Here is a 14242-nt window from a genome sequence, read left to right on the forward strand (position 1 = left end):
ACAATTTGTTTATTCCATTCTTCTATTGATGGGCATTTGGGTTGTTCCTAGTTTTTAGCTACTATGATTAAAACTGCTATGAACATTTCTGTACAAGGATTTTGTGGATTTAAGATTTATTTCTCCTAGGTAAATCCCTCAAAGTTGGGTTGTTGATTGGGTTGTTATTTCCTTTTTTCCTTATGGGGCTCCTAGCAACTTTTTGCCCTGAAAGTTGCAAGATAAGTTGGGAAGAATTACTTTCCTCTCAGTAATATTAGAGTACTTTAATACTCTAATCAAGTGACCAAAGTAAATTTTGGTTTTAATGGAGCAAACATTGTTTTAAAGTTTTTTTACTTATTGGGAGAGAGAGAGAGAAAGAGAATGAGTGGGGGAGGGGCAGAGAGAGAGGGAGGGAGAAGGAGAATCCCAAGCAGGCTCCATGCTCAGCATGTAGCCCAAGGTGAGGCTCGATCTCATGACCTGGAAATCACAACCTGACCTTATATCAAGAGTCAGAGGCTTAACTGACTGAGACACCCAGGTGCCCCAATGGTGTAAACATTTTAATCAATATTTAATTTATTCTGTTCTTTTTTCTTGAGTGATTGATCCTGTAGGGCTGGTTTCTTCAGAATTAGTCCTCTTAGCTCCCTTAATCAGTGTTTCTGGACTGAATCTGAACACTTTGACAAGTTCACTTGGGGACTTTGTCTTTTCTTCTTATCAGCTGCTTGGTGTCTGTAAACTTCTATCCTTTTATCTGCCAAATGGTTATAATAATAGCCCTTATCTCATTGGGTTGGTCTAAGAATTAAATGAGATACTTTATGTCAAACCCTAACACAGTGACAGGGATGTAATGAGGGCACATCAAATGTTAGCTGTTAATTGTGTTAATATTTTATTGCTGGTATTTCTGTCTGTTCTTATGCTGTCTTCAAGTACTTTCTGTGCACTTTTTCTTCTGGAGTTATTAATTATCCCTAGAGTTAGTGTTCCCTGTTGGCATTAGGGGAAGAGTTTTCTTTTCTCCTTTGGTTCATTGACCCCATGCTTAATAATCCCAGGGGTGACTCTTGACACCTGCCTCCAGAAGAAGGAAGCATGTGTCTCAGTCTAAATATAAGCACCCTGAACCAAGCAGGAATAGTGATACCCCCTCATGTCAAGATGATCAAGCTCCAGCTTTCCCTTTCCTTCTCATTCCTCTTCTCTCAGAACAAGCAACATTTTGAGCTCTGTTCTATCACTTTGTCAGTGCTTCAACTGATACTATGATATAGTAGGTGAGTTTAAGAGCATCGAGGGTGGCAGGGGGAGGGATTGGCAGGAGTGTGAGTGTGTGTGTTTAGGAGTATCTGTGAAGAACAGAGACTAGAACTGGGAGAGAGGAAGTAGAGGTGTGAGAATGAGACAAAGGATGACAGATTGCAGTATGGCAGAGCACAGGGTGGGAAGGATGGACACTGGGGGAAATGTCAGTGGGACTAGGAGGAGGTGGCATGAGAATGCAGAATGGGGAAGAATGCCAGGAGAATGTGGGGGAAAAGACTCTTCTTGAATTAAAAAAAATTTTTTTTAAGTAGCCTTCGTACCCAGTGTGGGGCTTGAGATCAAGAGTCACGTGCTCTACTGACAGAGCCAGTCAGGCACCCCTGATAAATGTTTGAGGGCAATTTATAGAACAGTCAGAATCAGGCTGTACCAAGGCAGGGTTTATCAGTGGGGGCTATTCATGAAAATGGCTCAGATTTTGATCACCACCTTGGTGAAACAGGTAAAACTACTGGTGAAAGATTAACTTACTAATTCCATGGTCATTTGTTCAAATTATTTCCTAAGTACCTATGATATGCCACACTCTGTGCTTAATGCTGTGAACTCCTGGTTCCAGAGTGAGGAGGACTCTTGAGGAAACTTTTCTTGGTAATCTGGTTAGCAGGTGTGTCTAAGCCAGAAAAGTTCTCCCCTTTCTGTCTTCCATCCTGTACTTTGCAGAACAAGTATAGAGACTGGGACAAGAGAGTGTGCCTTGGAGCTGGGTTCTCCATGTTTTTGCCATCACAACATAAAAATATGGTGGATGATATTTACACATGATACACCACCATATGCTTACTCAGATTTTTACAAAATCTTCAAAATACAGGGAGTGAAACAAATGGGTAGGTGGAAATTTTTCTTGAGATATTTATTTATTAAAAAATATGAGTCACTATGTCAGTGAATTAAGGGTATATCAGCACCTCTACAGTATAGATAACACTGACTTAAGATTATGAAAACCTTTTACATGCTGGCTTTAAGTGCATGTAAGAGTGAAGTTATTAGAGACAAATCTGCATTTTCTCCAATTTATTAAAAGAATAAACCATTCACAAATTTTTGTACCTTATGTACAAAAGGAATCTCTTGTGACACATCTTATAACTAATCTTTCCTATACATTTTGCTGCAAACAGAGGCCACCCTTTTAACCTGGGTTGAGGGGCAGGCTGTTTTATCTGTTTGGGACATGCTTCAGGGTGTAGAGCCTGTACTTTTTGAAGAACCTAAGAGTGGTATGGGGTGCCTGGGTGGCTCAGTTGGTTAAGCATCTGACTCTTGATTTTGGCTCAGGTCACGACCTCATGGTTTGTGAGTTGGAGCCCTGCATTGGACTCTGCATTGATAGTGTGGAGCCTGTTGGGATTCTCTCTCTCTCCCCCCCCCCTCTGCTCCTCTCCCGCTTGTTCTCTCTCTCTCTCCCCCCCCACCTCCCAAAATAAATAAACTTAAAAAGAATAAGAAAAGAACCTAAGAATGGTGAAAACCACTTGAGATCTGAAGCACAAAGAAAATGGCAAAATAAAATTACTACTCATTAAATAAATATCTACATAATACAGGTAGGCCAAAAAGTAACTGACTCACTCTTATATGGTTATCTAACAGTTATACTGGATGTGGTTTGTGAGTGCATTTTAATATGTTGTTCTGATGTTAGGAGAGTCTTCCAATGTTAAAACTGCATGAAGACATAAAAAGCTTTTACATAACTCCCTAAAGAGAAAATGGGAATAACCAAAAAATAGAGTTGGTTCGTACTTGCAGGAAGAAAAGAAGACACTAGGAGGAAAAAGAGACAGTAAAGTCTGCTCAGGGGGCTGTGGAAAGAAGTGGCTCCATTTCTCCTTAGTCTGGACTAAGTCTTTCCCCTGATGCTCTCTCCTGGCTCTCCTTGATTCTAGAGCTGAAGCTCTGACGCCCATCATTCCATCCTGGGATTCTATAAATGATGGAGACAGTCTCTGTTTCTGCTGACAGATGGGTGTTTTTCAAAGCTTGCCAGAGAAGCCTGCCAGGTAGTTAGTTGTGACCCAAGCTAAGTTCATCAGTGGTGGACCTGCCTGGTGCATCACCCAGCCTGGTCTTGGTTCTGAGACACCAGGTCCATCTGAGAGATCTATTCTCAGGCTGTTTTTCTCTCTTTGGGCACTTTTCTCATCCCTTTGTACTCTTCTTTATCTTGGGAAAGGAATTTCCTTTGGTCATATTTGGATGAAGAATAAGACTTTAATGTTGCTGAATATTCATTAAGGTGTTTTGCCTATTGAGGAAAACAATGGGACAATGGTCAGAGAGGCTTATAAATAATAATAACAAGAATAATAACCTAGTCTTTGGAGCACTTTATCTGAATTAACTGATTTAATCCTCCTAATTACCTCATGCAGTTCATTGCTACTCACATGTTACAAATGAAAAAAGGTGTGCAGGAATAAAGCAACTTGCCCAAGGTCATGCAGCAAGTCAGAGAAGAACTGGGAAACTAACCTAGGAAGTCTGGCTCCAGAACTTAGTGCCCTCACATAATGCACCTCTTCCCTCCCACTTAGTATGGCTCCTTGTGCCTTCTCCACCATTCTGGATCTTCTCTCTCATCTAGATATTCTCTTAGGGTCCTGGGAGGTACTTTCTGTGAGACTTTGGATGTCCCTCTTTGTGCCTGTGACTTTCTTCTCTTCTTATCCTTCTTCCTAAATGAGCCTGGAACCCTCCTGCTGAGAATACTCAGCAGGGTTGAGATGGGGCCCTCAGAAGCCATTGAATGAAATGAAAGTCCTTCATCACACAGACAGTAACCTTCTTTCTGCAACCTCAATAACAGCCATCCATGCCTCAATGCCTTTCTCCCTGCCTTGCCTTTGCTGGCTCACTATTGGAATTTTTAAACATCATTAGAATTATAGCAGAGAGCTGGATTTTTTTTTATGAGGACTTATATCAAGTATTTTTTTATTAAGAAGGGATGCATTAATAACTAATGGGGTTAAGAGAAGTGAGGAAAATTTTCAGTGAATTTTCTTCTAAAGAAAATGAATCTGTTTTCTGGTGGCGCTTTTGTTTACATAAATTTGGTGCCAATGCTTTAGAATAGAGGCAGAACAATGCTACCAGTGGCTCTTCTTCTCTGTACTTATCCCAGCAAAGCTCAGCCTCTCATCTAAATAGAAGTTGAATGAATATTTAAAATATACTGGCTTGAAATATGTCATGTTATTAGCTCACTTGGGGACCACACTTCCCTGAATCTGGCCCTGTTCCCATTTCTGTCCCCACCTATATAGTCCATTGATTCCTTCCCACAGCCCTTCATGCACTGAACAAGCACATCTGCATAGGGGCAGGGGGATAGCCTCATAAATTGGGGCTTTCATTCCTTTCGATGACTTCCTCCCTGGGACGCTCTGAACCATTATCAGTAGATCCAGCTAGTATTTATTTGGTAACTTTATACTTCTTATTCTCTCCTTATTCTCTCTTATGGTCCCTTTTCTCCATATTCCCTTCCAGAGTTTTAATCATCTTTTCTCTAGTCCTAATAGTTGCAGATGGTCTAGAGCTTCAGAAGGAAACAAATCTTACCTGAGTAGTGGGAAAAGCTAAGGCAAGAAAGACTTTATGCTTACCCCTTCTTATAGAATGGAAACCTGGATCTTTTTGAGGGTGAACACAAGTGGGGTAGGAGGAGGGCTATCTTAATGGAGCGACAGGGGAGTGTATTGGTTCCCTGTACTCAGAGTAGTTCCTGGGGGGCTCTTAAGGAAAGGGAGATCTAGCCTAGAGACACCTTTATGAAACCATTTGGGGAGGAGTATGAGAAGTCCCAAGGAGCAGGTGATGAATATGGCCCCTCTTAATTTCTTTGGTTGCTCCATTCCTTGCTGCCTTTAGGGAAGATTTTAATTTGAGTCAGTGTGGAGAAATACATACCTTAAGCTTCTTCTGGATATCCATTTGGTGCTCCATTTTCATGCGTAGGAAGCCACAAGTGCCAAGATATTAGGCCAGTCTCATGTGAAATGTTCAGAATAATAGCCAGATAAATTTAATATGATTAAATATAATCAAATTAGAATATAGCTTAGCTAGTAGATCTTCAGGAAGGAGATACATTGTTATGAACATAGGCCATTACAATGTGGTGAATTTTAAGGAAGTATTTTAAGGTTAAAATTTGAGTAAGTAGAAGTGGAAGGGAAGGGAAATTCAGGTAAATAGAAAAGGAGCAAAATCTTGGGGGACAGGAAAAAGTATAACACAGGTAAGGGCACAAATGCCACTTGTATGGAAATGGTAGAATGAGGTCAGAAAGGTATGGTGGGGCCAAATTTTGGGAGTAGGGTGACGGAGGCAGGGTGAAGCCTCTATTGTTTTTTTTTTTTTAATATTTATTTATTTTGAGAGAGAGAGAGAGACAGAGACAGAGACAGAGAGAAAAAGGCAGAGACAGAGTAACCCAAGAATCCCAAGTAGGCTCTGCACTGTCAGTGCAGATCCCGATACAGGGTTTGAACTCACGAACCATGAGATCATGACCTGAGCTGAAACCAAGAGTCAGACGCTTAATTGACTGAGCCACCCAGGAGCCTGTCTCTATTGGTTCCAGAAGCATGATTGACACAGAAGGTCTACATGCTAATGAGGCATCAAGGGTCAGAAGTCATTCCTACACTCAAGTGAGCATTCTCTGGGAGAACTTGCCTGTGGAGAGTCCCATGGTTTAGAACTTGATGCTCTCTTGTATGATCTCCATACACACTCAGAGATCCTTTCTGTACCTGTCACTTTCAGCAGACTCATCAGCTTCTGAGTCATTATAGAGAGGACTCTAAAGTGCATCATGACTCACACCAACTTTACCATCTTTCACCCTGCAGTTTTTGTCCTACTGGGCATCCCTGGATGGGAGGCTTACCACATTTGGCTGTCAATACCCCTCTGCCTCATGTATATCACTGCCATCGTAGGGAACAGCATCCTGATAGTGGTCATCATCACAGAACGTAATCTTCATGAGCCCATGTACTTCTTTCTCTCCATGCTGGCCATCACAGACATCCTGCTGTCCACCACTACCGTACCCAAGGCTCTAGCCATCTTTTGGCTCCATGCCCATGACATTGCCTTTGATGCCTGTGTCACCCAAGTTTTCTTTGTCCATGTGATGTTTGTGGGGGAGTCAGCCATCCTGTTAGCCATGGCCTTTGACCGCTTTGTGGCCATCTGTGTCCCCCTGCATTATACAGCCGTGCTAACATGGCGTGTTGTGGGAAGGATTGGTCTGGCCATTGTCACCAGAAGCTTCTGCATCATCTTCCCAGTGATCTTCTTATTGAAGCGGCTGCCCTTCTGCCGGACCAACATTGTCCCCCATTCCTATTGTGAGCATATTGGAGTGGCCCGCTTGGCCTGCGCTGACATCACCATTAACATCTGGTATGGCTTCTCAGTGCCCATTGTCACGGTCATCGTGGATGTGATCCTAATTGCTGTGTCTTACTCACTGATCCTCCGAGCCGTGTTTCGTTTGCCCTCCCAGGATGCCCGGCACAAGGCCCTTAGCACTTGTGGCTCCCACCTCTGTGTCATCCTCATGTTTTATGTTCCATCCTTCTTTACATTATTGACCCACCGCTTTGGACATAACATTCCTCGACATGTCCATATTCTGCTGGCCAATCTTTATGTGGTGGTGCCACCAATGCTCAATCCCATTGTCTATGGCGTGAAGACTAAGCAGATCCGGGAGGGTGTAGCCCACCGGTTCTTTGACATCAGGACTTGGTGCTGTGCTTCCCCTCCGGGCTAATGGCTCCTCAGGAATCTGCCCTCCAAGCTTTATCAAGGAAATTAAGTGTGAAATACAGAGATTTCCTGGACTAAGAGGGCTTTTACTTCTCTTCCTCTTTTTCTTCGTGGACCTTCTTTGTGGTCCTCCTCCAACTTTTCGTTTTTCCTCTTCTGGTTCTTCATCTTTGCCTTCTTCTCCTGTTTCTTTGTATTCTTTATCTTCTTCTCCTCTCACACCCCTCTTCCACAACCCAGGAATAATAACTAAGCATACATGCTTCTGATGTGAACATTTGGTATCTTCAGTAGACCAGACGTACTCCAGAAACACAGAGAACTGAACATAACATGAAGTGAGTTATGAGTACATGGATAAAAATAGTTTTATATTTAACATCTGAAGAGATTACAGTTTCTTTTTTTTTTATCTCCAAATGTGCGTTGATTCTTTGTACAAACTCAAGTAGCTCTTCACTCACTTTTATAATGGCAGTTGTTTTTGAAAAACAGTCATACGTGTCCTTCAGCCATCTGGAAAACTGCTCATTCTTCAAATTTCAGATCAAGAACTACTTTCCCTGAAAACTCTTTCCTGACTTTTCCAGGCAGTCCAAGGTTCCTATCTTTGTACACTGATTGCATCTTGTACAAATCTCAAAATGTATGCAGCGAATTGTAATAGGTTGTTTATTTGTTTGTACCCCTAATTGATTGTAAATTCCTTGAAATCAGAAGAGTATGTGTCATTCGTATTTGTACTCTCAGTGCATTATAAAATGCCTGGGACACAATAAATGTTTGAAAAATGAATGGGAGCACAACTACCAATTACCTCCTGATGTTAGAACAGCATTTCTCTTATGCACTTAAGTGATCAGCTAAATTAGTCCACACACCAGGGATGAGTAAACCAGTTCCTCACAAAGTCACTTTGGTGTCAGGGGAGTAAACAAGCTGCAGATTGTAGAGTTTCTTACTTCTTGCATGTTTGCTGTAACACAGAGATCAGGGAATAGACTAGAGTAGGAGGAAACGGGTCACTCTTGATTTTCTTTTCTAACCTGGCTCCTACCCTTCTCATTATTAGTAATTATAGCACATTGTTCCTGGACAGGTTAGCAAAGTTGGAGTAGTCTCTTGGAGTTCACAGTCTTGATCTTCATTCTTTCATGCTTTCTCAGAAAAGGTCATGTACACTCATTTCTTCAACCACCACTGATGCAAATGAGTACAACATCTCTTTCTCCATCCTAGAACTCTTTTTTGGGGTATTAGATGTGTAAATCTACGTATTAACTGGATATCTCCTCCAGAATGTAGAACTATATCATTCAGGCTAGCTTTTCTTCCCGTTCCATTCCTTTTCTTAGGAACTAGATTATGATGATTCCAGCAACTACATTGAGCTGGAAACCCTGGGGGAATTTCTCAAATTCCTCTCTGTCCTGTTCCTCAAGAAGTTAATGATTGTTACCAATATTGATTGTACCACTAAATAGCTATGTGGATAATATTTGGAGTCCTGTCAGGATTAAAGCATTGCCCCTATTGCTTTCTAGCTGTATGAATATATGAAATATATTTCATCTGTAAAATGGGGATAGTAAATAATATCTCATGGGGTTGTTGAGAGGATTAAGTGAAATAAACCATATATGTAGCAATTAACACAATCCTTGTCTCATCATAAGTATCTGAGAAATATTTCATTAATGCTAAGTTCTTAGTATTGTTAGTCTTCTTTGTAACATTGCCTCTACCAATTAATTATGTCTATCATCTTTCACCTCAGATACTGCATTAGCTTCTTAATTGATTTCATTGTTTTCAGTCTTTTACACTGTAACCTAAACTACCAATTGACTCAAAGTTAAACATTCTAAAAGGCATGGCTAATGATACTGCTTTCTGTCAAATACTTTCAAGTAATCTTCATTACTTATAGAACTGTTTTCCATAGAATGTTCTACAGAAATAGCAGATATCATAATGGATATTTAATAAAAAAGTTCCATGGTCAAATAACTGAAAAATGCTTACACTCTGTGGTCATGCATATGTCTGTCCAAGGGAAGGCTAGAGTTTGCAGCATATCTCCACACTAAAGTGACCATTGATATTTGTGTCCACATCCATATAATTTTTCTGAGAGCATTTCACTTTATATCTCTAAAATAACCTACTGTTCCATTAGCCACAGTTTAGAAATCATGGGACTACAGGGTAATTTCTAAACTAAGCATTAACTTCATAATCTAGTCCTAACTGACTTTTCCATTACTATCTCAAAACACACCATATAGTAATACATAGATAATAATAATAATTAATAATAATTAATAATAATAAATATTAAAATAATAATTTAATAAATAATATTAAAATATAATAAATAATAATAAAATAATTAAAATAATAAAAATAATTAAAATAATAATTAAATAATAATAATAATAATTAAATAATAATTAGGTATAATAATTATACCTAATGTTTATTAAGAGATCTATGCTGGGAACCATGTTAAGTGCTCTGCTGCATTAGCTTATTTAATCCTTATACAGCCTTATGAGATAGTACCTTTGCTATCTCTGTTTTATACACAGGGGCACCCAAGGTTCAGAGAGGATGAGTAATTAAAGCCATTCAGCTGGCAAATGGTAGAATATTGATGTCAATTCCTTTTTGAAGTCTTCACCAATACCCCCCAAGTCAGAGGTGATAACTTTGTCCTCTGGTTCTCCACAGCAATGACATTAATGGTTTCAACTGAATATTAATTACTCTATGAAGTCATCAGAACTTGGGTTCTGTGAGAGTAGAGAATATGTCTTACTCATCACTATAGTTCCAGCATCTAGCATAGGGTTCCCTATGTATATTTATAGATTGCTAATTTGAAATGTTGGTGAGGTGTTTGACCTCTGGACCCTTCACTGTTAAATATTGTCTAATTTATGACTGAAAATCATTTGGATGGACACACACACACACACACACACACACACCACTTAATTCCTTGTGATCTATTATTTCTTCTACATCTCCACAGGTTTCTATGTACATTGAGGTCTAGCAGGTATAGGCAGGGTTTTAATGTTCTATGTATTGACCAGCAGCAGCTCAAATCCAGTCTGTCCATATCTTAGCCAGAGACATGGAGTCATTAACAGGTGCTGTGTGTACAGACTGCTGCAGGTAGGACATAGATTGCCCACCCACTCTGGTTCCTGGGTGAGTGATCTCTGGAGATTAGTCCTCCTGGGGTCTGCTTCTGTCTAATTGAACCAGACACTCCCTAAAGACCTAGTGGAATAGAAGCTCTCTTCTTGCCCAAGGGATTCCTGTGGATGAGGTTCAAATACTGTCTGTCCTATTTTGCACCAGAGTCTGCATCTGTCTGCTTCTTTCACATGTTGGGGAAGAACTTTCTCTTGATCTTGGGTAAGTTTCTGGGAAGGTGATAAATATTTGGTTCTCAAGAATTTTAGGTTTTCCTGAAATAAACTGAATAAACTATTGATTCCGATGAGATCTTCTTGAGTCCTCTGGATAATGTAGTATAAGTACACACTTGACCTCTTAAACTGCTACAGAGATTTTGACTATGCAGAGCGGGGAGTATGGCTGATTTTTTCCCCCAGAATTAAAGTGGTTTAAAAAAATATTGAACACTGAAAAGTAAGTGTATTAAAACTCAAAGCATTAAGTTTAAATATACTATTTATATAAAAGTTAGAATTTATTATACTTTTACTGGCTTTGGTGGGAGAAATTCATAGATAATGCTTCCAAAATAAAATTAGGGAAAAAATGAACCATTAAAATCGCATAAAACACACACATATATATAGGTGCTCCCATTTTCCCTTTTGTCTTGGGCTCTGATATGGTTCAGTACAGCGTGGTCAATTCTGTCTTTATTTTAAATTTTGACATATTGTTCATCATGGATATTTTGCATTAATTTTGATTTAAAAATTGTATTAAAATATTACTTATCCTGTTTACTGATATTTTGGTGCCTGCTTACATTTTTCGCTGAGGTAAGTTCTCACTCATTTCCCTTTAGTCCTGATCTTAGGAGACTCAACACCTGGACGGCAGAGCACAGTTACAAAGACATGCGGTCCTCCTTCAATCTTTATAAACCTGATAGTTAGAAACGTACCTTTCAGTTTCAGGAGCAAAGACATTTCCCTTTGTGTTCAAGCCAAAATGAGGTGGGATTTTCTGTTACTTATAACGTGAAGTGTTACCATGGATACAAGAGAGAAGAAAAGAATTATTCATTTTAATTTTCAGTTTGCTTTTTCACTTAACTGTACATCATGGCTGATACCTTTTTTCTTAAAAATGGAAACAGAACATTCTATTGTAATGTATATGCCATGATTTATTTATTGCTTGACTGATGGATATGAAAGCTGTAATAATTTCTTTTATTACAGCAACAATATAGCAATGAATATCCTTATAGATATATCTTTATGTTCTCATGCTGTGCTACCAGCACTGGGGCTAATTGTTTTTGTTATGTTTTCCAGTCTGGTAGGAAAGCTATGATATTTCAATATCACAGATTTTTTTTTAACATATTGAACATCTATTCTTGTGTATATTGGCCATTTTTCTTGTAGTGTGAATTGCCTATTTTGATTCTTTGCACATTTTCTGTTCATTCCTCATTCATTTATATTAACTTTTAATGTTTAAAGATATTAACCTTTTGTCTATTTTATGTTTTATAATTTTTTCCTCCTAGAATTATTTATTCTTTTGGAATTTATTCTTGTCTACATTGTTGCATAATTGCATCATTCAATTATTACTATCCATGAAATATCATTTTCTTATCTTAGAAAGATCTTTCCAGACTTAAAAATATTTTCCTATGTTTTTTCCTACGAACTTCCCTTTAATTTTTAATAATTTTTGGTTTTGTTTTTAAAATGTACATCTTTGGGATGCCTACGTGGCTCAGTCAGTTGAGTGCCTGACTCTTGGTTTCGACTCAGGTAATGATGTCATTGTTTTGGTTTTGTGGGTTCAAGCCCTGCACTGGGCTCTGTGCTGACAGTGTGGATCCTGCTTGGGATTCTCTGTCTCCCTCTCTCTCTGTCCCTCCTTACTCGTGCTGTCTCTGTCTCTTTCAAAATAAATAAACTTAAAAAATTAAAATATACATGTTTAATTTATCTAGAGTTTTTATTTGTTTAGTGAGTGAGGTGGGAACTAATTTTATTCTTTTACAAAAATATCATTGTTCAATATCCCAGTGCCATTAAGTAACTAGGCCTTCCTTTCCCCACTAAACTGAAATGGTATTTTATCACATTTAAAATCCCAAGTATATTATTTTTTGTGCTCTCTATGTAGCTGTATTGACCTGGACTAACAATAACTGACATTTATTTAGTATTTTTATGCTAGGCACTACACTAGGAAGTTTAAAGAAAGTATTCAATTTAATCCTTTCAGGATAAGTATGAATAGTTCATTTTCACAGATTAGGCTAATTTTCTGAAATGTGAAAACTTGCCTTTTGTCAGTAATCAGAAAGTTGGAAGCCCAGAATTTGAACGTGGGGAAGGCTTCTCAGATGATAAATATTTAAGCTGTGAATTGGAAGCCCAGTAGGTGTAACAAGCATCAAAGGTAGAAAGTATTTTCCAGATTAAGAGAAAAACTTGAGAAAAGTTAGGGAGGTTGGCAAACTTAGATGTTGTGTGGAGAATAGATCATGGTCTAATTTAGATGTGTCAGGATGCCTGAAGGAGACTAAAGCTAGAGAAGAGAGTAACAGTGGGATTGTGGAAGGCTTTGCATGCTTGAGAAGTTGGGCTTTATCTTGTAATCAATAATTCATTAAATAAAGGTTGTAAGAGAAAACCCAATAAGATTTTTGTTTGTTTTGTACATACCACCCGGGCCACAACATAGCTGATGGAAGGGTTGAGGATAGGAAGCTGGGAGATGGGGAGCCCAGTTAGTTAGGATGCCACTGCACCAGAACAAGTGAAGGATGATCAAAGCCAGAATAGGAGGCTGTAAGTGAGAATGGGGAGGTATGTATGGATTCTAGACATTGCTGAGGTGTGACCAGAAATCTTTATTTATATTTATATTTGCAGTGATAATGTAGGAGGTAAAAGCATAACATTATATATTCTAAGTCAAGGCATTAGTGATTGATTTAATTATCTAATGTTCAACTTTTGGTGAACCTTATTTGTTCTGCCCACCGACTCTCATTTCTATAGTCTTCATAGAGAGACTCTCAAAGAAGGCCTGTTTGGTGCTAACTTCACCACCTTCCACCCCACCGTGTTCATTCTACTTGGCATCCCAGGACTGGAGAACTACCACACCTGGCTTTCTCTCCCCTTCTGTCTCATGTACATCACTGTAGTCTTGGGAAATGGAGCTCTCATCCTTGTTGTCCTCAGTGAGTGCACCCTCCATGAACCTGTGTATGTCTTCCTATCCATGCTGGCTGGCACTGACGTTCTGGTATCTACCACCACCGTTCCCAAAGCCCTGGCTATCTTTTGGTTTCATGCTGGGGAGATTGCCTTTGATGCCTGCATCACTCAGATGTTTTTCTTTTTTTTTTAATATGAAATTTATTGTCAAGTTAGTTTCCATACAACACCCAGTGCTCATCCCAACAAGTGCCCTCCTCAATGCCCATCACCCACTTTCCCCTTCCCCCTTCCCCCCCATCAACCCTCAATTTATTCTCAGTTTTTAAGAGTCTCTTACAGTTTGCCTCCTTCCCTTTCTGTAACTTTTTTTTCCCCTTCCCCTTCCCCATGGTCTTCTGTTAAATTTCTCAGGATCCACATAAGAGTGAAAACATACGGTATCTGTCTTTCTCTGTATGACTTATTTCACTTAGCATAACATTCTCCAGTTCCATCCATGTTGTTATGAAAGGCCAGATTTCATTATTTCTCATTGCCAAGTAGTATTTCCATTGTGTCTATAAACCACAACTTCTTTATCCATTCATCAGGTTATGGACATTTAGGCTCTTTCCATAATTTGGCTATTGTTGAAAGTGCTGCTATAAACATTGGGGTACAGGTGCCCCTATACATCAGCACTCCTGTATCCCTTGGGTAAATTCCTAGCAGTG

General features: G+C 39.2%; 1 protein-coding gene across 1 annotated transcript; it reads left to right on the forward strand.

Annotated features, from left to right (window-relative positions):
• The first annotated feature begins 4992 nt into the window (after window positions 1–4992).
• LOC106981144 (olfactory receptor 52B2) lies at window positions 4993–7269 on the forward strand. Its single transcript, XM_015079270.3, has one exon. It carries the CDS (start codon window positions 6152–6154, stop codon window positions 7118–7120), a length of 969 nt encoding a protein of 322 aa, XP_014934756.1. The 5' UTR covers window positions 4993–6151; the 3' UTR covers window positions 7121–7269.
• Window positions 7270–14242: the final 6973 nt, after the last annotated feature.

The sequence above is a fragment of the Acinonyx jubatus genome, chromosome D1 (assembly GCF_027475565.1).
Source record: "Acinonyx jubatus isolate Ajub_Pintada_27869175 chromosome D1, VMU_Ajub_asm_v1.0, whole genome shotgun sequence".
Taxonomy (NCBI): domain Eukaryota; kingdom Metazoa; phylum Chordata; class Mammalia; order Carnivora; family Felidae; genus Acinonyx; species Acinonyx jubatus.